Source organism: Primulina eburnea, chromosome 14 (assembly GCF_022965805.1).
Source record: "Primulina eburnea isolate SZY01 chromosome 14, ASM2296580v1, whole genome shotgun sequence".
NCBI lineage: Eukaryota > Viridiplantae > Streptophyta > Magnoliopsida > Lamiales > Gesneriaceae > Primulina > Primulina eburnea.
This window is the reverse complement of record NC_133114.1, coordinates 24,325,731-24,352,864: the sequence shown is the minus strand read 5'-3', so window position 1 is coordinate 24,352,864 and position 27,134 is coordinate 24,325,731. Positions and strand designations below refer to the sequence as shown.

The 27,134-nt window shown below is 38.2% G+C and overlaps 1 protein-coding gene across 2 annotated transcripts; it reads left to right on the top strand.

The window, feature by feature from the left end:
• LOC140812891 (transportin-1-like) lies at positions 1-26,901 on the top strand. Of its 2 annotated transcripts, XM_073171269.1 has the most exons (29): positions 3-400; positions 1,035-1,322; positions 1,697-1,786; positions 1,902-1,979; positions 2,058-2,138; positions 2,750-2,800; positions 2,977-3,062; positions 3,733-3,799; positions 3,878-3,934; positions 4,024-4,053; positions 4,140-4,199; positions 4,434-4,547; positions 5,281-5,394; positions 8,477-8,575; positions 9,786-9,911; positions 10,038-10,112; positions 19,992-20,063; positions 20,209-20,319; positions 21,082-21,165; positions 21,717-21,824; positions 22,716-22,817; positions 23,326-23,388; positions 23,465-23,539; positions 24,287-24,358; positions 24,705-24,829; positions 25,236-25,287; positions 25,376-25,444; positions 25,530-25,589; positions 26,126-26,901. In XM_073171269.1, the coding sequence occupies exons 1-29, from the start codon at positions 209-211 to the stop codon at positions 26,207-26,209; spliced, it is 2,685 nt and encodes an 894-aa protein (XP_073027370.1). In that variant the 5' UTR covers positions 3-208; the 3' UTR covers positions 26,210-26,901. The 2 variants fall into 2 exon arrangements, with proteins under 2 accessions (XP_073027371.1, XP_073027370.1); XM_073171270.1 differs by lacking the exons at positions 23,326-23,388; positions 23,465-23,539; positions 24,287-24,358; ... (3 more) ...; positions 25,530-25,589; positions 26,126-26,901 and adding an exon at positions 23,087-23,289 and having other exon boundaries at positions 1-400.
• The last annotated feature ends 233 nt before the right edge of the window (positions 26,902-27,134 follow it).

The following is a 27,134-nucleotide window of genomic DNA, read 5'->3' as shown; positions in this document are numbered from 1 at the left end:
CGCACCAAATCCCGCCTCCACTAAGGCAAGCCCAAATCCCTTCGCTCTCAGCTGGCGTCTCCTTGAAACATAGTATTCAAAATTCATTCGCCGGTCCTCGTTTTGTTGTCTGAATTGGCGTCGGAAATCCGTCAAAATCTTTTCTTCGATCGCTGATTGAATTTTTTTCTACCAAATTTGGGCTTGAATTTGCTTAGGAAAGAACACAATGGCGTCAATCGGCAGCGAAGCATCGACTTGGCGGCCGCAGGAAGAGGGACTGCGGGAGATCTGTGGACTTATGGAGCATCAGATGTATCCGTCTTCCGGTGAAAAGTCGCAGATTTTCCAAAAACTCCAGCAGTACTCTCAGTTTCCTGATTTCAACAATTACCTGGCATTCATTTTAGCGCGCATGGAGGTCTCTTTTTAGTTACCTAGACATTGAACTTGTGTTGGTGATCTTTGCTCACCGTTTCTGAGTAGTTACGTTTTGTATTCTATGCCACGATGAAATTGGGCAACTATTATTGTGATGAATGTAATTTGTTTCACGCCTCAGTCCCTTTGGAGGTGGCAGAGGCGTAGCAGAAGATTCTGCTATTTTAACTGCAATTATAGATTGGATTAGCGTGTTCTATGTATAACGAGGGAACTAGATGGTAGGTGGGACTGCATGTTAACGTTACTGAAAGCTGTGTAAGTAATGCCTATTGTATGAAAGTGTAATAATTGAGCATATTAACCGGTGAATGAAAACTGGAGTATGTTTTGTGATTTGGGTTGTGATCTTCTGTTGGCAATTTGGATGCCTAGTATTATTAACTAGGTGTGGTGATAGTAGGAGAGGTGTGTTTCTGTGTTCACAGAAGCATTCAAAAAACTATGATATGGGGATCAAGAACTAATTATATGAGCTTTACAGTTTGGTCAAGGATGCTTAATCTGTTGACGAATAGATACTCTTAAGAAAATGCTCAATTTTAGATATATGCCCATGGACCTGCAGAATGGAATTTTATGTTGTCTTAATTTTCTGGTGGATGATATTGCAGGGGAAATCGATTGAAATTAGGCAAGCAGCAGGGTTGCTTCTCAAAAATAACCTTAGAAGCGCATTAAAGACTATGCCGCCTACAAACCAGCAATACCTGAAGTCAGAGTTGTTACCTTGTATTGGAGCAGCAGATAGGCAAATCAGGTCGACAGCTGGGACTATCATCAGTACTTTTGTTCAGATTGGGGGAGTAGCAGGATGGCCTGAATTGCTGCATGCACTTGTGAAGTGCTTAGATAGTAATGATGTCAATCACATAGAAGGTGCTATGGATGCTTTGTCTAAGGTATGTATTGTCTTTATATTTAAGTCACTCCTGAATCTCTTTCCCTCAGATTTTGGCTTTTGTTTTATAGACCAACCATGTGAAAAGTCCTTCATGCACTATTAGGGGTCATCTGAATGAGTTAAATTTTACCATTACATACTTCTATAGCTTTGTTGGACACATATGGTTGATGTCTGATATTGTGAAGGCATTTCTCCATTGTGATTATCTTGATCAAATATACATTTAAGCATGAAACCATTGTACCTTTTTTTTATAGCATCCGGGTCCTTGACCCTTTCTGCCACAGTCGTTCTTACTTACTGTGAGAATAATATGGGAGACAGGATTCATATAAATGTCCAATGCTTTACTGACGTGTTTTGACATAGATTTGTGAGGATGCGCCCCATGTGCTTGATTCTGATATTCCTGGATTATCTGAACGACCCATTGACGTTTTTCTTCCAAGATTCCTCCAGGTTCACACTAGTTTATTTATACATTGCTTCTCTCTTCCTGTTTGTCCCATTGAGTAAATAGGCATATTTTACCCATGGGCTCATTATCCTAATTTGTATTATTTTGTGCAAACAGCTTTTCCAATCCCCGAACACTACATTGAGGAAGCTTTCCTTGGGTTCTGTGAATCAGTACATCATGCTAATGCCTACAGTGAGTTCAACTGGATTGGTTACTTTTCCAGTTTTTATCTTTTTTCTGCATGTGACAACTTTTTTATGAAATTTACAGGTCCTATATTCGTCTATGGACAAATATTTGCAAGGTTTATTTGTTCTTTCTAATGACACTGCTCCAGAAGTTAGGAAGTTGGTAAGCGATTCTTTCAGTTATCAGTTGTTAATTGGATAAAAATCAAATGATTGTTTACTTTTCATTTGTGTTGAAGTATGAAATTACCATTCGCCTCAACTATTCATGCCGGCTTCGCGCTTCCTCACACTTTTTTATTTTTGGATGATGATTTAATTTATACATTGAATCTTTGGTCTTACTGAATTGATTTGTCAGTAAGCAGTCTGGGAATCCTATAATCACCATATGTTCATCTAAGAGAAAAATGATTAGTGCGAACTTTTGTTTACTCCATAAGGAATATACGAAGCCTTTGGCAACAATTCCTGTATGAAAATACAGCTCCACCGAAAGTAAATGGATCTATGGGATCAGACTTGTTCAATGTGTCATACATACGTGTCTATCCATCAACAGATCGTTGAGCTTTTGTGATTGCATGAGTTCTTTTGGAACTTCTTTAACTTCCCTTTTTCATATTCCTGCTGTCCGTGATTTTTATTTTGGGTGGACTGTGAGAGCTTAGTTTGTGAAAGTTGCCTGTGATAATGTAGGTGTCTTTTTTCCTTTTCTCTGTGATGTTCTATTAACAGGTTTGTTCGTTTATTTTTTTTCCTTCTGTGGAACAGGTGTGTTCTGCTTTTGTTCAGCTAGTTGAAGTTCGTTCAGCTGTCCTGGAGGTGTGCATTTCTTCTTGTCGTGCTCACTTTTCTACAATGTTCAGTTTAAAAGTCACCTTCAATCTTTTCCGATACTAAAATACATAACTAAATTTGATCTGTTATATTTTTGGGTGTGTAATATCCCAAAAGCTTTTCTTCTGCTGTCCTTGTATTAATTAGATAACCTTCTGCAGCCACATCTAAGGAATGTAATCGAATATATATTGATAGTCAACAAGGACCCCGATGATGAAGTGGCTCTAGAAGCTTGTGAATTTTGGTAAAATAGTTGTTCTGTTCATTATGTGCCTGGCATTATCGTGCTGTTTCTTTTATGGATTAGTTTGTTCATTGTTGTTTGTAACTAGAGGTAAATTTCCATGTTTAATTTGCATATGCATCAAGTTTTAATATTTAAATAGGGGATGCTTCCATGTTTAATTTGCATATGCATCAAGTTTTAATATTTAGTAGGGGATGCCATGTTGTGAGTTGATCCAATATTTTTTTGCTTTCTACTCGCTAATTGTGATTTCACCTGACATCTTTTTGAAGCTCACAGCAATTAAGTTGGATTATTCTTGATTACTTTGTTTTTTATGTTCCGCTTTATTTTGATAATATATTTGATGTTTTGGTTTCTAAGTAATTTCTTTTTTTACTTGTATCTGTCTCTGAATGCACACGTTTAGCCGTTCGAGCTACAATGTGTAGGTTGTAGAGTTCCAAATCCTTCAAAAATGATTATGTTCTGAGCAGATCTTAAGATATTTAGCCCGCCGTCTTTCTGAAAGATGCCCAAGCTTTAACTTGAATGTCCATTTGCATTATTATTTTACTTTTGGTCCTTTACCAGTTCCTTTCCTCCCATGTCTGTTATTGTTTTGGTAATGCCTTTTCAACACTGTAGTGTTGAGTTCTGTACTTAAGTAGCTGGTTTTGGTCGACAGGTCAACTTACTGCGAAGCTGAATTGCCCCCTGAAAACTTGAGAGAATTTTTACCACGCCTTATTCCAGTATGTCCCCCATCAGGCTCTCATTACATCTGATGCTACTTGTTTATATCTTTCAATGAATTTAAACAACTTGTGTAGGTTTTGCTTTCAAACATGGCTTACGCTGATGATGATGAATCACTTTTGGAAGCTGAGGTTCGTAGTCTGCTTCATATCTGGACTTCATCTTGATTCAAACCTTAATGGAAATTAATGTTGTTTCTTTTTCACCATTTTCGTTGCAGGAGGATGGATCTCTTCCGGATCGAGATCAGGTCTAGTTGTCATTTTTTTCTTAATGTTACTTCCGAAATTCCCTACTGACTCAAATCACAATTTTTGCACTTATTATTTAACCCAGGATCTGAAACCTCGTTTCCATTCGTCACGTTTTCATGGATCAGAGGATGCAGAAGATGAGGTGTGTATTAACTGATTATCTTGTCTTATTGTCAAGGGAGAAACTTTGGTTTTTTTCTTTAATTTATTTTTTGTGTACTTGAGTTGATTTTTTGGAGTGGTGAGTATTTATCTGGTTTGGTTTTATGGTAGTGGATGACCTTGAACTTGTCTTGACCACATGATTGTCAATTCTATTTTTTAAATGAAGTCTATAACACATTATAATTAGTTGTATGAATTTTTTTAATTTCAGGATGATGACATTGTGAATGTTTGGAATTTAAGAAAGTGCAGCGCAGCTGCGCTGGATTTTCTCTCCAATGTTTTTGGAGATGATATCTTACCCACGTTGATGCCCATTATACAGGTGTTTAAGTTGCTTGGCGATTTAGTGTAGCTTATGCTCTGTGTTTTTCCCTTAGTTTCTCTACTCTATTATCTTTACTTCTGACCTGACTAAAATTTCCAGGGACGAAATACTCGCATTACACGCATGCATGTAATCTCATGCATTACTATGTTAAATCCTCTGTATTGTCATTTTTGCTGCATTGCTCTGATTTCCTTTTTCTTTTTCCTTTTTTCTAATCTCTGTGAACAAATTGCATCATATGGTTTTGGATAAAAGTTATCCACAAGGAAAGAGTATGGCACATTTAAGCATAATTTTAGAGGGCTGTATGCCTTTTGATGCACACAAACACACACACACACACACACACACTTCAATCTTTCTTTAAATTGCACCACTCATAGTGAATATGGAGAAATTGCATAACAATTTACTGATCTACTTTAAAATATTTTGTAGAGAATATTTACGGGAATACAAATTTCTGCAGTTCATGTAAAAAATTAAAATGTTGTGCATTTAATTGATCATATTCGTTAAGCAATTCAGTTAGGTAGATTGTATCCGAGTTTTTTACTTTGGTATGCTTTTTAATGTATTGTTTTCAATTATTAATTGTGGTACTCATCCGCTACTATTGTAACACATCTATTATAATAATAAAGTTTAGTTTCCTATAATTTTTTTTTTATTAATTATGGTTTGATGACTTCTCGAGCTTTTGTAATTTTCACATTTTTTTATGCAGACAAAGTTGACCACTGGCAGTGATGAAGCTTGGAAAGACAGGGAAGCTGCAGTTTTAGCTCTTGGTGCTATAGGTGAGGGTTGCATTAATGGACTGTATTCCCATTTGTCAGAGGTAAATGCTTTTATAAAATTAGTCAGAAATGATATTGTAGTTTTGCATTCGATTCAAATCGCTCCCCCACCCTGCGCATATCACATTTTTTTCCCTTCTCAAATTTTCTAAGTAACCTGACATTCTTAGCTCCTCAATGCTTATAATATTGTCGTGAAATTACTTTCTATTTTACATTTCTTTGTTATGATTTTCCATTAAGTTAACCGATCTTGTAATATGTCAAACAACTATGCTTTATGGGCATAACACCGTAACTAAGATTTTATGCTATCTATGATTTCCGTTCCATTTTTGTTATTTATATAACAGTCTTGGCTACTCCAATGCAGTATTATATATCTCAACTTGTTTGTCATTGGTTATCTTCTATATAAAAATTTGGGAAACAACATGTTAGAAATTTTGTGGGGGTCGATAATTGCCAGAGTGATGAAAGGATGAACCCAATTATGCTTTAGCTGCAGATTTGTGGAGTAGCAGGGGCCACATCGTGAGATATCAAAGTTTTCAGACCTGCATGGAACTTTAGTGAAAGTACCTGACCTTACCTAAGGGTGAACTTCAGTTGGTAATAAACAATTGACCTTGGTGATTTAAATAACAGACTGCAGAGATGCTTTGCTAAGATTTTCGTGTCAAGGAAGTAAGGCAGGGAAGAGGTACAACATAACGAAAAACTGCAAAGGATAGCCCTTGATTCCATGGATATAGAAAAATAAGCATATCATTCGTCCCTGGATCTTTACAATAATAGAGAAATTGGCTTCTTTTCACTTTGCTTAGTTAGCGATTCACTTCCCCTATTGTTGTCTATTGACCAACTTTATATCGGTTGGTAAGATATCGGGCTCTCTTGTTAATACTGCTCGAGGATATTCCCCTAATGTGTACCAGTTCAGCCTTTTGTTTCTTATCCAAAAAGACCATGTTTTTAATTCGTGACTAGCATGCCAATAATATTGCTTTCAACTCTTTTGTCCTCTTCGCTCTCGTATTTTCTCTACCCCATAGGGAATCGCTGTCCAACAATTGTCACCCAAGTTTCAGCACCTAGATTTGAGTGTATGTTAAATGTTCTTATCTGAAAGAGGAAATTACCCTTTAAAACTCTCTTTTAGGACCCTTGTTGCACAATTCAGATTACAATTCAACAAATGTGAAAATTACGATAATATCTCTTGTTCTAAAATAGCTATGAAATTCTACCAGAAGTTACAAGGTGCAGTTATCTACCATGAATATCTCTTTCTAAATGCCTTGTTTGTTATTATATTATCTATATTTTTTTGTTTGACATTGATACTTTCGGTCTTGAATTCCATTCCGATATATTACATGTCATTATTCAAGGTCCCAATAAGTGTTGAGGAAGCGATAGATAAGATATCAAGGAATTTTCTGTGGGATGGAGCGGATGGAGATACACACATACATTTGGCATCATGGGATCAAGTTTGTAAACCAAAGGAAAGAGGTGGACTGGGAGTTGCTAAAATTAGATTCAAAAACTCGGCCTTGCTTGGGAAATGGTGGTGGCGTTTTTTCAAAGAAGAGGGGTCTTTATGGAAAAAAATCATTATTAGCAAATATGGATTGCAAGAAAATGGGTGAGATGCGGGTTTGGCGAGAAGTGTTACTTTCAGATGCCCTTGGAAGTATATTTCCCGGATACATCCAACTTTTAAATTGAATATTTTAGTCAAGGTGAGAGGAGGGAATAAGGTGAGATTTTGGGAAGACTATTGGGTGGGTGAAGGTTCTTTTAAAGTTTGCTTTCCTAGTTTATTTCAGCTGTCGTCTGCTCACAATTTGCCAATTTCATTTTTTGCAACATTTGATAACATTAACTCCATCCATTCTTGGGATTTTCATTTCAGACGGGGGATTAGAGAGGAGGAGATTGATGAGTTAAAAGGTATTTTAGAGGTCTTAGAACCGGTAAGATTAGTTCAGGGGGTGGATGACGTTATTCAGTGGAGTGGGGATTCTTCGGGTATCTTCTCTGTCAGCTCTTTCTACGAGTCCTTCTTTTCAAATAATCTAAACCCAAAATTCCAACTTTTTGATGCTATTTGGAAGACACCTGTGCCTACCAAGATTCAGTTCTTTTCTTGGTCGGCCTCTTTGGGTAAGCTGCCAAGCTCGGAGACAATTCAAAAAAGGTACCCCGGGATTGCTTTGTGCCCAAATTGGTGCGTTCTATGCAGAAAAGATCTAGAGACTCAGCAACACTTACTCATTCACTGTCCTTTCACGTATTCTTTGTGGATTAGAGCGCTGCAAGAAATGAGGTTGGTCTGGGTGACACCTAGATCAACAACAGATTTGTTCAGCATGTATTTGGGACAACCAACCGGGAAAAAAGGAAGAATTTTTTGGAAAGTCGTGGTTCAATGCCTGTGCTGGACGATTTGGTTGGAAAGAAACAAGAGAATCTTTGAAGGAAGAGACACAAATATTGATAATTGCTTGGAGAAGATAAAGATTAACGTCGCCTTGTGGATTGGAAATAACAGAGAATTCGATAATGTTTCTGTTTTTGATTTGATGAGACATTGGGATTATGTGTATCATTGATGGTTTCATCGCTTTACTATGTTGACTTAGGATAGTGAACTTCTAGTCCACTGATGTAATCCTTACTACTGTTTAATTAATAAAATAATGTTTCCTATAAAAAAAAATGAATGCTATTTTCCCTCTGGTTTTTCCGAGGCATGATCATTTAGTTTTATTTGCTCTTTATGATACATGTTATCAGCATTATGTATGTTGTGGTAAAAAGTTTGTCTTATGAACATTGGTCTGCTAAAAGTGAAGCTCAGACTTACCAATTATAACACTATTTCTGAATTTTTTGTCCTTGAATTTTTCTTGTCTATGTTTTTTGATGGCGTGATATTATACCAGTTTGTTCAAAGCTTGGTCATTTCTTTGATGTGTGTTTTTTTTAACTCAATTGTGATGCTTGTTTATGCTTCTTGTAATATCAAAATTTAAATTATGAAGACTAGTTCAGCGTTTTCTTTTTTCCTTATCCTAATTTGTCTAGATAAATAGATATTCTTTTGACTTGCAGATTATTTCATTTCTGATTCCACTGCTGGATGACAAGTTTCCCCTTATACGGAGTATATCTTGTTGGACAATTTCCCGTTTCAGTAAATATATTGTACAGGTAATATAAAATAATTGTCTGGTTATTTTTTATTTGAGATAGAGAATGATCTTAGACTTTGCTGTTATGACGCTCTAAAGAACTTCACCCACACTGCGCTCTTTGGATTGTTTTAACTTTTACTGATTTCTAAATGTTCATGTTTTTAATAATATTTTATAAATGAAAACTGGTAAAATTGGATTTAAGAGTAAATGGCAGTTGTTGGAATTAGTTATTTAAAATAATTGATTGCTTGATACAAGAAAGAGTCCCTGTACTGCTTTTGTCCCCTTAAATCTATGTTGGATTTCTTTTTATATTTGGAGTACTGAGTCGTATTTACTTCATCAAGATGCCTAGTTATTGCAAAGCTAGTTCTTGTTTTGACAAATGCCTTGGTGAAAATATAATTGATTTCTGTGAGTCGTTGAAGTGTAATAACATGCCACAGTTTTTGTATACATGTGGCACAAATATGTCTAAAAGATATCTGTGGTTATTAACGTTAGTTTGGTCCTGGCATCCTGTATTGAAAGCAACCTTTAAGCTTATGATGAAAAATCCTTACGCTCTCACGTCTTGTGCAGGAGCTAGTTTTCTTTGTTGCAGTAATCTACCACTCCAGTTTTCTTGTAACAGTTAGCTAGTGTTGTTCAAACTGGAGCATGTATTGCCTTGAAAGTAGTGAAATGATACTCGTTTAATTCATTAGTTCAACAGAAGTGGAAATTTTAGTTTAGGAGGTATATTTTGCCAGGGGCCAACAAATTACTTATTGACTCTGAATCTTCAAGTGACTAAATAGGATGGATTATCCTATTTCCTACTTTTTGAATACCATTTATTCAACTGACAAGAAATCATTAATATTAAAATACTATCTTTTTTGAAGGAAATTCGCCAATAAACAGCATGTTTAATCCGATAAGTCTTTCCTTGACATATCACTGATTTAATTTTAAAATAGATAAATAGATCAAAGATAAAAGAAGAAATAATCCAATTTTGCAAAGCAGTTTTTCCTCTCCCACTATTGACTGAGCGATCCTATCATGGGTCTTCTGTATTCCCTTCTTTTAGTGGAGTTGCTATTTCTTGGTTGAACATAGATATTTTCTTATGGCTCGAGTTATGTTCATGTGCCACCTAATTTTTTATTTCGCATATTTTTTTTCCCGCCGTGTGATAATTGGTTTTCTAGATTCAGAACAATTTGTTTGTTTTCCAGGGTACTGCCCATCAAGAAGGTCATGAACAGTTTGAAAAAATTCTTATTGGGCTGTTACGGAGAATATTGGATGATAACAAGCGGGTGCAAGAGGCTGCATGTTCTGCTTTTGCGACACTCGAAGAGGTTTTTTTTTTTGTTTTAATTTTGCTGTCCATTTTTCTAATCCACCTTTCTAGCTGTTAAACACAGCTACTGGAAATGAATGGGAATTCTGTTTCCATTGTCCGTAACATTTTCTTTAATACGCAGGAGGCTGCAGGAGAATTGGTATCACGATTAGACATCATACTTAGGCACTTAATGTGTGCCTTTGGGAAATATCAGGTTGAATTTTGTTCCTATTGCGCTCTTGCAGAGAAGAACAATGGAGAATTTCTTGTATATTATTTATTAATCATTATCATATTATATCTTTGAATACACACGCTTGGGAAGTCTATCCCAAGAATTAAGGAACTACAACAATATTATCCTACCAAATTAAGAGATTATGCAATCCTATCAAATTAACTAGATTGAAATTAAAGATTACAAAATATATTTAATACTAATCTACACTACCCCTCAAGCTTGTCCATAGGTATTGAAGTAACCAAGCTGCCTATAAGGAACTCATGAGTTTGCTCCGGAAGTCCTTTTGTGAGGATGTTCGCGAGTTGATGAGTGGTAGGAACATATTCAATGCTGGTAACATTTCCATCTAGAGATGAAGTGTCAATCCACTTCAATGTGATTAGTTCAATCATGATGCACAAGATTGTGAGCTATGCTAATGGTAGGCTTATTGTCACAATATAGGTGCATTGGACTCACACTTGATTTTAAATTCCCGCATCACTTTTTTATCCAGATAGTTTCACACACTCCATGTGCTGTAGCCTTGTTTTCTGCTTCTGCACTACTTGCAACCACAGTTTGTTTCTCACTAAGCCATGTTACCAGATTTCCTAGACCATAGTGCAATAACCCTGATGTTGATTTTCGATCAGTGATAGAACCTGCCCAGTCTGCATCGGTGAATCCTCTTACGGAACTTTGTTTCAAGTACCTCAAGATTCTATATACTGCATTCAAATGACCTTGATTCTATATACCCCTGTAATTCTGGTTGTGGCGTGGGTTCTTTTCTTGGTTCTGGTACTGGGGAAACTATAGTAGATATAGTCAGAGTCGGATCAAGAATGGGAATGGTTATGGCATTTGAATTTTCACCAAGAAAAGGTAGGGTATTCCAACAAGCTTTATCAGTTATCTCCCCCTGAAGCGAAGTTGGAGAGAAATATGGTGTGTGCTGAAAAAGGTTATGTCACGAGAAACATAAGTTCTTTTTGTTTGGGGACAGTAACAACGGTAACCTGTTTGAGTTGAAGAGTAGCCAAAAAACACAATTTTGAGGGCTCTAGGATCAAGTTTGCTATGATTTTATTCATGAACGTGGACAAAAGATGTGCTCCCAAATGCTTTCAATAGAAGACGAGAGTTAGAATTTGTGGGAACTGAGTAACAAGAAGTGACTGTGGTATGTCAAAGTTTAATGGTCGACTGGGTAAGCGGTTCATGAGAAAAGCAATGGCGAGAATGGCACCTCCCCATAGGTACTTAGAAACATGCATGGCAACCATTATAGCACGGGCAACCTCTAACAAAAGATGATCCCATTTTCCATTTTGTTGTAGGGTATCAACACAAGAGCTTTGGTATGTGATCCCATGTTCCAACAGATAACTGTCAAGAATGCTATTGAAGTATTCCGTGCCATTATCAGTACGAAACATGCGAATTTTGGTGTGAAATTGAGATTATACCATCTTATGGAATTCTGTAAAAATATGGGCAGTGTCGAATTTATTTTGAAGGAGATAAACCCATGTAACCCGTGTGTGATCATTTATGAAAGTTACAAACCAACGTTTGCCATGAGAGATTTGTGAGGGGCCCCATAAGTCATTGTGGATAAGGGAAAAAAGTGTAGATGGGGTATATGGCTTGGGAGAGTAAGAGATCCAAGTATGTTTTGCTAATTGACACACTTCACAAGACATGTAATAACATAATTTTCCCATTATTAGAACCAGAATGTGAAACAACTTAAGACACCATAGACTGGCTAGAATTTGACGAAACATATTCAAAGTAATAAAGGCATTGTGAGTCCAAGCACCGCCAATCGTTGTCCCAGAAGATAGGTCCTGAAATTGACAAGAAAGAGACAAAAATCTAGCCTCGCAGTTACTGTCAAAGGTCAATTTGCTAAGGGAGATCAAGTTGCATGTCAATGCAGGGACGTGAAGGACAGATTTCAACAGAATATTAGTAGATAATCTAACATCACCCATTCCAGCAACAAAAGAAAGGAACCATCTTCAATTTTTACTGTAGTACGACTAGAACAGGAGTGCAAGTGCAAAACAAATGGGAGTCTCCCTGTCATAGGGTTGGAAGCTCCGGAGTCCCAATCCAATAATTTTGAACACTAGAATGAAAGCTAGAGAGAGTATTACTGGATTGGGTTAGAGAGCATGACCCATCAGTAGGGCTATAAGAAGGATTAAGTGCGGTTTGGCGAAGAAGACGACAATATTCTTCAATATGCTCAATTTGTTCCTTAGTGAAAGGTGCTGAAATTTCAGAGATGCGCGGCTGCTCTTGGGTTGATTGAGTTTGAAGAGCATGGCTATCAGTCATCCTTTCCGGCTGTCAATTTGGTGGTTTCCCATATATATCCCAACACGTATCCTTGGTATAACCAGGACGATTACAGTTTTTTTTTTTGATAGGAAACTTATCTTTATTATAATAAACTTTAGATTACAAAATCAGTGGATGAGTGGTCCACAAAACATCTCCGTGATTAAAAACATATTTCTAGCAAAAGATAAATCTCCAATCCCTGACTAGGTCCGATATAAGCATATGCTGAAACTTCGGTATGTTGAGGGTCCAACTCGCGACTCTGAATCTGATTTTTTCCCATAGCTCCTCCCATGAATCCTCTTTGTCGCGGAAGATCCTACTGTTTCGTTCAATCCATAATGACCAAAAAATGCCATGAATCATTATCCCCCAAAAATCCTTGAGACCCTTCCCTTTTATGAATCCCGGTTCACTGAGCAGCATGTCTTGAGATCTGCATGGGAAAGTCCAATGGAAGCCCAAATGCTGCAAAACTCTGTTCCATATTTTAGTCGTAAAAGAACAATGTAGCAATATGTGATCTTGATTTTCCCCACTTTGTTTGCATAAGCAGCACCAATGAGGACTTAAGACTATGCCCGGCCTTCTTCTCTGTATCTCATCACAAGTCTGCAACTTCCCCAAAGCCACGATCCAGGAAAACACTTTTACCTTTAGTGGTGTCGGTACTTGCCAAATAGATGAGTAGTAAGGGAAAAGAGGAAAATTGATAATGTGAAAGAAAGATGAGTAAAGAGATGAGACGGAGAAGACTCCAGAGGAATCCCCCAACCAAATTCGAAAATACGAGGTTCCCACACACAACGTAACCGACTCTAAGACGCCTAAAAGGATAGTGAACTCTCCCAACTCGATTGAATTTAACCCTCTTCTAAACCTAACATCCCACTGAAAGCTAGACTGACCAAGAATGACATTGGAAGAGTAAAACTCGTTAATTGGCTTATTGGTACACGAAGAGAGACGGTAAAGACGCGGAAAACGCTCTTTGAAAGTCCTCTCACCAACCCACTTATCCTCCCAGAATCTAAACAAATTTCCCCCCTTGAGTACCGTGGCAATCAACTGATGACAAGTCGTGTGAGAACGAGAGATAAACTTCCAAGGGCTCCTCAATGTCGATGTCCCGGCCAACCTTATATCCCATGACCCATCCATTTTCTTTTTTCCCGTAGATGCTGGCCAACACTCTTTTCGACAAGGAATCCTTTTCTACCGCGCATCTCCACCACCATTTACCTAAGAGAGCTTTGTTTCGAAGTCGAATGTTACCCAATCCAAGTCCTCCCCTGTCTTTCGGCTTGCAAACTTGTTCCCAACTAACAACATGGCACTGCCTTTCCCCGTCGGATCCGTCCCATAGAAAATCTCGCATCAACTTTTCCATACACCTAGCCACTCGGTTTGGTACTTTGAAAAGGGACATATAGTTAGTTGGCATAGCGCTTAGCACCGCTTTAATAAGCGTCAAACGTCCCCCTCTTGACAGAAACGATTTTTTCCAGCTTGCCAACTTTTTCGACATCTTTGACACGACCGGTGCCCAAAATTCCATCTTGTTCGGATTCCCTCCTAATGGTGCGCCTAAGTACGTAATAGGCCATCCTTCTATCTTGCACCCAATCCTTAAAGCTAAACCCTCAACCTCGTCAACCGAGTGATTCAATCCCAAAACAACACTTTTATCGAACTTAATCTTCATTCCAGATCTGCTGCAAAACAATTTCAACAGTTCCACTACCTCCAACATATGACTCTCCGCTTTGGTAAGAAACAAAGTGTCATCCGCGAATTGAATGTGTGAAATTTCTATCTTATCTTTTCCAACCACAAGTCCCCTCACTGCATTTGCTGCCCTTGCCGTGTCCACCATGCGCCCCAACCCATCAATCACTAGATTAAAGAGAAAGGGGGATAAAGGGTCTCCTTGTCTAAGCCCTCTTTCCCCTTTAAACTTCCCCCTCGGCTTACCATTGATTAAGATCGAGAATGAGACATTTGAAACGCACCCCCTAATCCATTTCCTCCACCTTTCGCCAAAGCCTTTCTTTTGAAGCACAAAGTCTAAAAATCTCCAATCAACATTGTCATAGGCTTCTCCAAATCAACTTTTAATATCCAACCTTGTTTCTTTTTCCTTCTATGCTCTTCCACAACTTCATTGGCAATGAGGCAACAATCCGTTATTTGTCTTCCTTTGATGAATGCACATTGATTTTCCGCAATTGTTTTGCTCATCACCGTTTTCATTCTATTTGTAAGAACTTTTGCCAAGATTTTATACAAACTCGTTATCAAGCTAATTGGTCTAAAATCTTTAATCTTCATCGCTTCTTTCTTCTTTGGTACAAGGCATATGTAAGTTTCGTTCGTAATTCCATTGACAACTCCTCCCTCAAAGAACTCAGCGAAGACCTTAAGTAGGTCAGCTTTAATTGTTTCCCAGTTTTTTTGATAGAAAGCCATCGTAAAACCATCCGGCCCCGGAGCTTTTGATCCATCACAATCCATTACTGCTGCTCTTATTTCTTCCTCCGAAAAAGGCGTTTCCAACTGTTCGGCATCTTCCCGATCTATTGGTTTCCACTCTAACCCTTCGACACCACTTCCTTCTCCTTCTGATTTTTTGTACAAGTTTTTGTAGAATCCAACAATTTTATTCTCAATCTCGTCTTCTTCTAAAATGATTGACCCATCCTCCAACTCTATCTTTTCAATCATTGCTCTATTCCTTCGGTTGTTCAACAAAGAGGGGAAAAACTTAGAGTTTTGATCCCCATCGTTTAGCCACTTCAATTTCGCTTTTTGGCTCAATTTGTAATTTCCGAATGGCCACAGTTTGCAGCTCGCATCGAGCCTCCTTTCGTTGCTCTTGTAAACTTTGCGACCAGTTTCCCCCCGCCTCTCTCAAATCCAACTGCTGAATTTTGTTTTCCAGCTCTGAAATTTTGATATTGACATCTCCAAAGACCTCGACATTCCATTTTTTAACCTCTTGTTTGATATGTTTGAGTTTACTCATGAACCTATATCCTTCGAACCCCTGAGAATTACATATACTCCACCATGCCGCGACCGAATCTTTAAACTTATGATGCAGCAACCAAGCATTCTCGAATCTAAACGGGGTAGGACCCCATTTGAACTTTGTGGTGTCCAACAAAAGGGGGTAATGATCGGAAGTAATTCTTGGCAACATCGTTTGTCTGAATGTTGGGAAAATCTCTTTCCAACCCCTTGATAGCAGGAATCTGTCTAATCTGCAGCATATTGGATCCACCCTGAAATTTGACCAGGTAAACTTTGCGTTCAATAGCGGAGGATCGTGTAGATCTAGGTCGTCAATCAAGTTGTCAAAACAGGTCATACTTGTTGTAATTGAGCTGCTATTCATTTTTTCTGTTAAATTTTGAACCACATTAAAGTCTCCCCCGACACACCAATTTTCCCCACAAATTGATTTCAAACCCGCCAACTCATCCCAAAGAAGCTCTCTTTGTCTCGGCTTGCATGGTCCATAGACCGATGTGAACCACCACGTGGTGTCCTCCTCCATTTTGATTTCAATAGACACTGTAAAATTCCCGATCAGATTATCTCTTACTGATACAACTCTTGGATCCCACAGCACTGCAATACCTCCCGATCTTCCTTCCGCCGGTAAACTAACCCAGTCCACGAATCTTGTTTTCCATAAACTTGTTATGAATCGACGGTCCACCTCAACTTTCTTAGTTTCTAAAACCACAACAATGTCCGGATTTTCTTTCCGAATGATCTTGCGCACTAATTCTCTCCTCCTCGAAGATCCACCCCCCTAATATTCCAAGCGCAAATCTTCATAAAGACTTGTGTGACCCCTTGGAACTCGTTCCTTTCTCGTAATTGATCCCCCACCTCAATCTATCAAGTTCTTTGCTTACACTGGTAGTCGCTTTCTTCTTTTTCTTTTCCGAATGAAATTCAGATTCCACCTCCCCCATATTCATTACGACATTCGAGATAACTTCCATTTCATTCCATGTCAAAGCGTCTCTCTCGGAACACGGCTTGTCATGCCTGCTTGAATGCCCCCCCCCCCCAACCAACCCACTTGACAGCCCCAGAGCAGAAAATGACGCAGGAAAGAAGGCGTTGAGTGAGAATGAATGATTAAGAGTCGATGGATTGAAGCAAGAAAGTACCTTACCCACTAAAGGATTAGTGTTTTCAAGCAGAGATGGCGCTTTGTTGGTCAATTTTTCTCCTTCCTGGGAAAACAGATCTTGAATGTCAATGTCATCTGTGTCTGCATTTTCCATAGATTCCGAGTAAACTGATAGTTGGCTGCCAGTTTCTGAAGATTCGAACCCGTCATTCAGGAAATCTAGTTGTGGATCATCGCAGTTAAATTCTTCATTGTCATTGTACTCTGCTCCTCGTAGTCTGTTGAGTTGCTCCTCGTTCAGTACATTGGCCTTCAGCCTTCCCTTAGCATCCCAAACATCTGAATTCTCTTTCAGTGACAAATTATTTCTTCTGCAGTAGGTATGGACATAGGGAGGCAGTAAAGAAGGATGTTCTGTTGCCTTTGTTTTTGTTTCCTTGGCCGAAGAGTCTTCATTTGATACAGAGTGGATAGGAGAACGTCTGAATTCCTTAATCGCTTTTGGAATAATTCTTGTTAAAATTTTTTCCACCTTTCTACCCTTTGGTTGCACTGTCGGCAAGCATTTATCCGATTCCCTGTCTTCTGCTGCTGTTGTTGGCGAATGTCTCTTCTCTTCCACCGTCTTTTCTTCATGGCAGGCATAATAATTCCCATTCTCTTTGATGTTCCTGTGAATATTTGAGTTTCCCCAGCCTGCCGCAATCCGCTTGCCATTAACCACTACCTGTGCGTACGTCTGTTTTGCATAGATCTCGTACGCCTTTAGATCGAAGGATGTAACTGAAATTGTCAACTCTGTGCTTTCCCCATTCAAAGTAATCGAAATTTCTTTGGGTATGAATCCGTCTTTTGTTCCTTTGACCTTAATTTTTGCCGCCCATGAGTCTCTGAAGGATAAAGTATCATCACTGATCTCCATCAATCCCCCGCATCGATCCCCAATAGCTTTGAAGTTGTCATGTGTCCATAAATTCCAAGCCAATCCGGATATCTTAATCCAACTATTACAGCACTTGTAGACCGTATCCGACGAGTTGATATTTGGCCTCCATTCCTCAAAATCTAAAGATACTCCATTATCAAAGAATCCTCTTTTCAAATGGAGATAATAAGAGAATTCCTTCGGGTTTGAAGGCCACCATACTGCTTTATTATCTTGAAACGGAAATACTTCGATCCTCCTCTTGACGTCTTTGCCTAGAACCGATTCAATCTGTTCCCATGACACGTTAACTCTTCCTCTAGTAACGATTAGTGCTTCGTTCCACTTCCTTTCGATGCTATTTCTGACCAGTACTTGTGTGCTCGTATGCAGGCCTCGACGATAATCTCCTTCTTCATTCTTCGCTGGCTGATGGAAATGTGTAGCTCTATTTGGGGCTTGTCCATGATCAGATTTTTCTTGGACCACCCTCTGATGTTTTCTCGACAGTAACTGAGTAAATAGGTTTAAGATCCTTGTCCACCCTAAATAGTTCAAGCCGCTCGGCACAATTATAATCTGTTTCCTTCCTTGCATGTTAAATCTTGAAATCTCTAGGAATCGGCCTCTCCTGTTGACAAAGCGTTGTATGATGACAATCGCATTTCTGCCCCTAAACCGATAAAAATCCAAGCATGACTGAGGATTGTGTACGAAGCTCCTTAATTTTGTAATGAACCATCCAGCCTCTTCTCGGTCCAAATCCAGGTAATAACATGCATTTCTTGTTTTTTCAGACCATCGAATCGAAGAACCTCCGTTAATCATCCTTAGTGAGAACACTTTGAACTCTATTTTAATCGCTTCATCTGTGTCCATTGTCATGAGCTGACGTGCCATTATGGATGAAAAAGAAGGCTAGCATTGGCGTTAGGGTTTCAAAAATTATGGTGACGGCCGGTGACTGGAAAAGGTAATCGAACAGGTCGCGAAGGAAAAAAGAATGTTTGGGTAACTAGCTGCAGCCAGAGGTGGCAGTCCGAAAGCGAATAATGTCTGAATCGAGATGGCGAGGAAAAGTAAGAGGGTATAGGTTAAGGGTAAGGGTAAAGGGCCGCCGACGGCCGACGACCGGCTTCGGAGACGGAGGGGAGATGCAGACGGCGAGGCTTAGGTAATGAAGTTACTGATAGGGCAGTGGAAGGGCCCGAGTGGTGGAGGGTTCAAGGAGGGAGGGAGCATTTTCAAAAAATTCTCTCACCAGGACGATTACAGTGGTCATACCAGGGACGTTTTCCATGACGTTGAGGCTGGTTTGAAGACATGTTTCTCACAAGGGCAGAATCATCAGAACCTGCTGGGGAGAGGTTATTATCATCAGGGAGCATCACTTCGCGACACATTTCCTCACGTCGCACTTCGGTAAAAGCATCTTCAGGTGAGGGAAAGGGATTGGATCACGTGCCACCACACGTCCTTGAACATGATCCCGATTGTTGTTAAGACCTGCCAGAAAGTCAAAAACTCTTGCTTTTTCAACGTTGGCTCGCAGCTTCACATTATGGTCAGCGCATATGCTGGAGGTCTCAAGGAATAGATCCAATTCCTGCCATAGATCATGAAGGTCAGAGAAATTTTGAGTCACAAAATTGGATCCTTGTTTCATTTCCTTCAGCTTCGAACGAAGTTCAAAGATTTGGGACGCATTTCCCAGATCAGAATGCATCTTTTGCATCCTAGACTTCTTTGGCTGTCGTGAACCACAAATAGCAACGGCTGATATTGGGCACATGGAATTGATTGACCAGGCTAAAACCATTGAATTCCGGCCAATTAGTTATTGTAGGTGGGAAACGGACTGGGGTGCTTCAAATCACCAGTAAGATACCCTAATTTGCCACTGCCACACTGCCGATAATTTTTCCCATTAAGTCGATGAGAGGTAACTTGTAGGGCAGACAGATCGTTTCCGGAAAGAGAAGCAATCTGCCCAGAATTTTTTCCGACCACGCTTCACTAGAGGATCTTGAAGACATCGAAGACTAGACGATGAGGAAACGTAAGCGGTGAAATGGAACGGAACACCGGCTCGTGGTACCATGCAGAGGAGAATTTCTTGTATATTATTTATGAATCAGATTACCCTTTAAATATGCACCAGTGGAAAGTCTATGCCAAGAATTAAGGAACTACATAATATTATCCGACCAAATTAAGAGATTATGCTAGCCTATCAAATCAACTAGATTGAAATTAAAGACTACAAAATATATTTGATAATAATCTACAGCTCTGTTCTGTTTTAATGCTATCAAATGAGAGATCAGAACTTTTTCTTATTGCCCGTGCATTAAAAGTTCCATTTGAATTTCTAGTTTCTACTCTGCTCCACTCTTAATTTTTTGTTCTTTTGTAAAATTTCTCTCAAATTTTACAGAGACGAAACCTTAGAATTGTATATGATGCTATTGGAACGTTAGCAGATGCTGTTGGAGGGGAACTAAATCAGGTAAAACTAATGTAAAAGCTTTCACTTCTCTTACCTCATTTACATTTTATACTGATTTTCTTTTTTATGTCCATGGAGGAATAAACTCTCCCTCACACAGCACCGTATTAACAAATATTGCTGCTTCATATTTTGATTACTGCAGCCCCAATATCTTGAAATCTTGATGCCCCCATTAATTGCTAAGTGGCAGCAGCTATCAAATTCTGACAAAGATCTTTTTCCACTGTTGGAATGCTTTACATCGATAGCCCAGGTACTTTTATCACCTTGTACGCGACGACATCAAAAAATAATATTTTAAAATCTTTTTTTTTATAGGAAACATATATTATATTTAATCAAAAGAGACCATTACAATAATAAGCGGACAAGTTTTCCGCGAAATAAAAGAAAATACAACAATTAAGTCAATACGTTACGAACTTCCAATCCCTAGCCACGTCTGAGATAGCTAAATGACTGAATTCTTTGATATTTCTTGTTGACTGCGGCACCCTGAATTTCAGCACTTCCCAAACTTTGTCTACCGAATCAGACGAGTCATTGAAAATTCTGTTATTTCTCTCGAGCCATAACGTCCAAAACGTGAAATGAACAACCATATACCAGAAAGTATTCACTGTAGCCCCCTTTTGAAACCCCGGATCTATGATGAACATATCTTTGGCCCTCCTCGAAAAAATCCAATAGAATCTCAGCTCTTGCATCACCTTAATCTAAACTTCATATACACATGGATTATAATCTTAAGATGCTGACTCAACTTTTAATTTTCTTCATTTTGTTGTGATTGTCTAAGTTGTTAAAGTTGTATGTGTATTGGCAATCAGAAGCATTGCTAAGACTTTACTGGAAACTTTCTGATGTTTAGAGAATAGTCTTTTTTTGTTGCATTTAAATTGACTATGCTCATGATTCAACAGTGTGTTTTTGTTCTGACTGAACACTTTGTTTTTTGCGTGATTGTGACTTAGCTATGATCGTAGTCAGAGTTAATAATGTGTTCTTTTGGCAGGCACTAGGAGCTGGTTTTTCGCATTTTGCACAACCAGTGTTTCAGAGATGCATCGACATCATCCAGACTCAACGATTGGCTAAGGTTTGATGTTGCATGATATCTTTTCACTGAGTAATTGGCTCAAGGATGTCATTTTGTTGGCATCTATAGAAATATTCACCAACAATTTACCTATGTATGTTAACTTCAATTTTTCATCCTTATGATTTGTTCATGTAGATACTCTTTCCAGCATCATTCTGTGGTCTTGCTCTTAACTTTTTCGCTAGATATGCAAGATTCTTCAGATTTCCAGGCAGCCTGTGGAGACATAATGATTAAGAATTTAACGTCCCTTGTTTAGAATGTATGCAAGTGTCTTCTATGTATTTTTGTTTGGCAATATCATATAAATTTGCAACTGGAGACTGGACCTGACTTTGAGTGTACTGGTCCCGATTCTTACCGACCCCACCCACCCTTTTTTGTGGAGTATTGATTTGGTGTTCATGTTTATCTAGATAATTTCTGTGACACTTGTCCTATTCTGTGTTGTTTCTGCTCTATACCTAGCGTTACTCTTGAAGCAACTGAGCAAAATCAACACATTTGCTCACTTAAAACTTGTCCGAGTGATTGAAGCTTTCTTTCAGGTTGATCCTGTTTCAGCTGGTGCACAGTATGATAAAGAATTTATTGTTTGCTCTTTGGATCTTCTCTCTGGCCTGGCTGAGGGTCTTGGTGCAGGGATAGAGAGTTTGGTAGTCCCATTTTCCATACTCCTTTTTACATGATACCACACCATATCTTTTGTATTTGTGTATGTGGGCCCTTCCTCTAGTTTATTATGGGAAGAATATTGAAAATGATTGAGATGAAAAAAATGGTAATTATTTGATAGTGTAGAGTGTTTGCTGTCCATCTATTTGAATATTTAAAATCTTTCTTTTTTCATTCATTAATTTGTGGGAGAACCCACTTTTCCCAAACTCTCTAGCTAGTGAGAGGTTGGCCAAACAGTAGTGATATACATAAACATATCTTCTCATGATTAAGCTGAAAACTGGGGAAAATATACTTGGAATTAATATCCAAAATGCATATGCGTACGCTAGACATATGATAGTGTGATAGTGCCATATTGATATCTCTTGTAATGCTTTTTGCGGATTACTCATCCACGTCTACTGTAAAACATTCTACTATTATAATAAAGTCTAGTTTTCTATCAAAAATAAAAAATAAAAAATAGCGGGGTGCATAAAATCTGGGAATCCAAAACATCCTAGACATCCAATCCAAAAAATCAATTCGATCAAATATCCACTGTTAGCGAATCAAAATTTTCCGGATATGCAGTGTTACTGGATATGATATAGGTATCAAATTTTAATATCTGTGGATATTGATATCATCCGTTTCAGTCAGGAATTTATGATATTTTGATGATCATATATTGTTTGAGTGTATTATATTAGAATTTGAAATCTTAAAATAAAGTTAGTCAAGTTGGATAACTGTGGTATAGCATAAAAAATAAAAGCGAATATCCACTTCAAAAAATCTATTTTTGGTAGAGTTCCTGATCTGAATTATCCGTGCTTATATAGTTGTGTATTATAACATTTTTCCCTTTATAATTTGTGTTGTAGATTTCACAGAGTAATTTAAGAGACATGCTACTGCAATGTTGTGTGGATGATGCATATGATATTCGCCAAAGTGCTTTTGCATTGCTTGGGGATCTTGCTAGAGTAAGTTGATAAGTATATCGAAGCTTCGATCCACCTGTCAAGACATGTTCTTTGTATCCTGATCTTTTCGAGGCCGTCTATAGATTCTCTCTTCCCTGTGACAGTTTATTGCAATTGAACAATATTATTCATGTATTGCATGCATACATACACATAGTGCGGGAATGTATGTGTCTGCGCTCTTCCTCCCTTTTAACTTCTAACTTATTTATATTAAGCTATATATTGGAGCAACCCAATAATCAGAATGTTTTTATTGACTTGATCAGGTTTGTCCAGTTCATTTGCATCTCGTTTATATGAATTTCTCAATGTTTTTATCTATAGTGACATTTTATTGCAATTAAACTATATTATGTATGTATTGCATGCGCACATGCACACATATATGTGCGGGAGTGCGCACCACGTGTTTGCGCTCTTCCTCCCTATTAAATTCTAACGTATTTATATTAAGCTATATATTGGTGCAACCCAATAATCAGGTTGTTTTTATGGGCTTCACCAGGTTTGTCCAGTTCATTTGCATTCTCGTGTATCTGAATTTCTTGATGTTGCTGCCAAGCAATTGGTAAGTAGACCAGCATTTTCTTTAATTGCTTCAGTTTTTTAGCTTTATGTTTTTCATTAATGTTTGTTCATAACAGAACACTCCCAAGCTGAAGGAAACCTTGTCTGTTGCCAATAATGCATGTTGGGCTATTGGAGAACTTGCAATAAAGGTATGGCTATTTGTTTTGCATATAACTTTATTTGTTGTGCTTACAATATGCCTCTAGGAATATTTTCTGTGTTCATGTAGAGAACCAGGCTGGCACTACCATGACATTATTTTGACGCATGCTAACACTTGCCATTTTCTTCCTGTAGCATATCATTTTTATTATAATGTGCATCCTTCATCAATTTTCAAATTCTGATTTCATTTATACCTGTCTTTGGGGTTTTCATGTGTTTGAGCACCATGTTTTCTTTTGCTGGAGTTGGTCATGACGGCATTGGTTGTGGTCTTCACTCGTGTCTATGCTAACTTTAGAGTTATGAAGATGTTCTGCTTCTTCGAATGTACTTCAATGAAAAAATGTCCAATATGTTTACAAAAAATTTAGAGAAAATGGAAATGAATTATATACTTTAATAGAAGAAATCTTTGGCCGGATGTTGCTGTAGTATATTATGAGATGCCATTAAAATATGAAGTGCTTTCTTAGAACTGGAGGTTGCAAAATTATTGCATTAAACAACCAAATTCTACCCCTGAAGTGAGTCAATGCCATTAGTTTGTTGCTTTCAATCATCTGTTTAAATCAATCACTCCTGTTACAATAACTTGCAATGGCAAAGCTTCTCTTTTCATCTCCTATTTTTTTTCTTGGAGACACCGATTTCAAGTTCCTTACCACATTTTTCATGTGTCATTCACATTTTGTTTTCAATCTGTTCATTCAGTTTTGTTTTCTTAATTGCAGGTTCACAAGGAGGTATCTCCTGTTGTTCTAAGTGTGATCTCATGCTTGGTTCCAATCCTTCAACATCCTAAGGTAATCGGCTGCCTCTTTGCTTTACCTTTTGTTTTATAATGTTTTCTGTGGCTCACCTATGGTTAACTTTAATCATTTTCCGTTGAACCTGAACTTGATTTTGTAAATTGTCGATCTATACCTTTATTTTTGTCCAAATTGTTAAATCGAGGAAAGTGCAATATCTGGGTTTAGCTCTATTGTTTGCCAGGGAAAATTCAAAGATATCAGAGTAGTTATGTTTCCCTTTTTTCTTTTCCTAATATTGTACCGAGCCACATTCAGTGCAACTCATCGCACAGAAAAGATTAGAGAAAACCAAGCTTGACTGGACAAATCCTCTCATGGTTTTATTTACATTGTGAAGGACCTGAACAAATCGCTCGTAGAAAATAGTGCCATTACACTTGGAAGACTTGCATGGGTTTGTCCGGAGCTTGTTTCACCACACATGGATCATTTCATGCAGTCATGGTGTATTGCTTTGTCCATGTAAGTTATTTGCTTTTTGATTAACTCATGATTAATTCAGTGTGTACAGGAGAGCTCATTCCATCAAGTTTACATATGTGAAATAGATGTGGTCGTGAAAACTCATGGATTATATTTCTACATTTATGGTTAATGAATGATTTCTTGATCGACAGTTGTCTTGTGATTATGCTCCTATTAGTGAAACTGCTGGTTGCAAACTAGAGATTTTTAACTGTCTTTAACCGAATATAGCACGTGTCTTCGTATTTGCTAAGTTGTTTACCAACTGTACATTGGCAAGGACTATGAAGTGCAAGATATTTTATTTGTTTTCACTTTTACAAGTTAGCTTGGTGTATAAGATCTAAATTGTCATTTTATTTTAATCCAAATCTTTTATTTCTCTCTGTTGTTTGTCTTGCAGGATTCGTGATGATATTGAAAAAGAAGACGCTTTTAGAGGTCTATGTGCAATTGTAGGCATTTTCCTATGCTGATACTGGATGAAGTTCAGTCCGTCACTTTTATATTGCCCATCACTTTGTGTCTTCTGATGTCTGTCAGGTTAGAGTAAATCCATCCGGGGCTGTACATTCACTTGTTTTCATGTGCAAGGCCATTGCAAGTTGGCATGTGAGTTACTTATAACCGTGGTGTCTTACTTTCTGTATAAAAGGACAAATGTTTTTTCCCTTTCTCATCTTCTGTTCTTTACTAGGAAATAAGGAGCGAGGACCTGCATAATGAAGTCTCCCAGGTTTTACATGGCTATAAACAAGTAAGTGATTCCTTGTTGATATTTAAGTTCCCATTTTCATCACCAAGAACCTGATATTTAATTTCGTTGAACAAGACTTTTACGTCCCACTCCACAACAAAATGTAAAACCACAGATCTCTTTAATTGGCAAAGAGTTTCAATGCTTGGTCAAAAATACTTTCGAAAATAATGAACTGAAATACTCGAGAGGAAAGTGGTTAGTTGAGAATGAGGCATCAAGTATGTTACAAAACCCAGATCTCCCCTCCCCCGTGGTGGCAGGTGGCGTCTAGTCCCTACACACTCACCTACCCACCTGAATAAAAAGAAAGAAAAATGTATGCCATGTTTGCATATGTTGCAAAACCCAGATCTCCCCTCCCCCTTTTGCGGCGGCTGGTGGCATTTTGTTCGGTTCACACCACACTCACCCTCAAAAGAGAAGACACAAAAATGTTTGTGCTGGTTGCATCCTGTGAATATGATCCTGTGAATGTGATTAGAGGTGATTAACAAAACTCTGATGCATTTCTCAATCACTTGAAACATTGCCAGATGCTTAAAAACGGAGCATGGGAACAATGCATGTCTGCCTTGGAGCCACCTGTGAAAGAACGGTTATCAAAGTATCAAGTATAGGAATCTTTATGGTGATGAATGTTTGTTTGTTCTATGCTGGAGACCATCGTCCATTACTGCTTCAGAGCTGTACGTTCATTTTAAGCATGTTTCTGATAGTTGTAGAGCCATTTTCAGCCTGGGATGGGTCATGTTTTCCAACGTGTTCTCATTGAAGTGCTTGAAGTGTTTATGGATCTTTTTATCGGGAACAAGAAGCTGTGGCCTGAGACTTCGGTTTCCTGGACAGGGCCGTGCTGTGTGAAAATTTTACGCTTCCCTTGGTTGAACACGTGTTAGAGGTACCTGGAGTTTGGATATATAGCTTTGGCTTCTTGGTCATCATTCCTGAATTCTTTGAGGTTCTGGTCGGGTAAAAACTAGTCGAGTTTTGTCAGAAAACGCGTCAAATACATTTCTTGGGGGTATTGAGAGGTTTTGACACTGTTACCCATCGGGTTTTACTCGTGACAACAATAAACACTATACATATCTTTGAATGTGGTGTTTTAGTCGAGTGAGTTGAATGTATGCGTAAAGGTATCAAAAGTCGTCCTTCCGACTCCCATTTCCAAACAATGATTTTCGGGTTTTCTTTCGGATGGATTGGGTTCTTGGAAGACCATGTGTAAGTTTAGAAACAAGAAGATGCATTGATTTTGGCACCTCATTGATTGCTTCACATGCATGATTCAGTCTTGTATCTTTTGTTGCAAATTATTCTTGTTTATTCCGTATATGATCTTCTGGATTGGTATCATTTATTTATTTAGGAATAATTAGATGAAGTATAATTCTGAAACTGACATATAATGGAAAGTGCTATAGCACGCAGAGTCAAATTGGTTTGTACGATGGATAGATTTAAACAAGGGTGGGCGCGGGTCGGGTTTTCTCGGGTTCAGGTAAATTCTATTTGGTTATCAGGTTAAGAAGAGTTACCTGA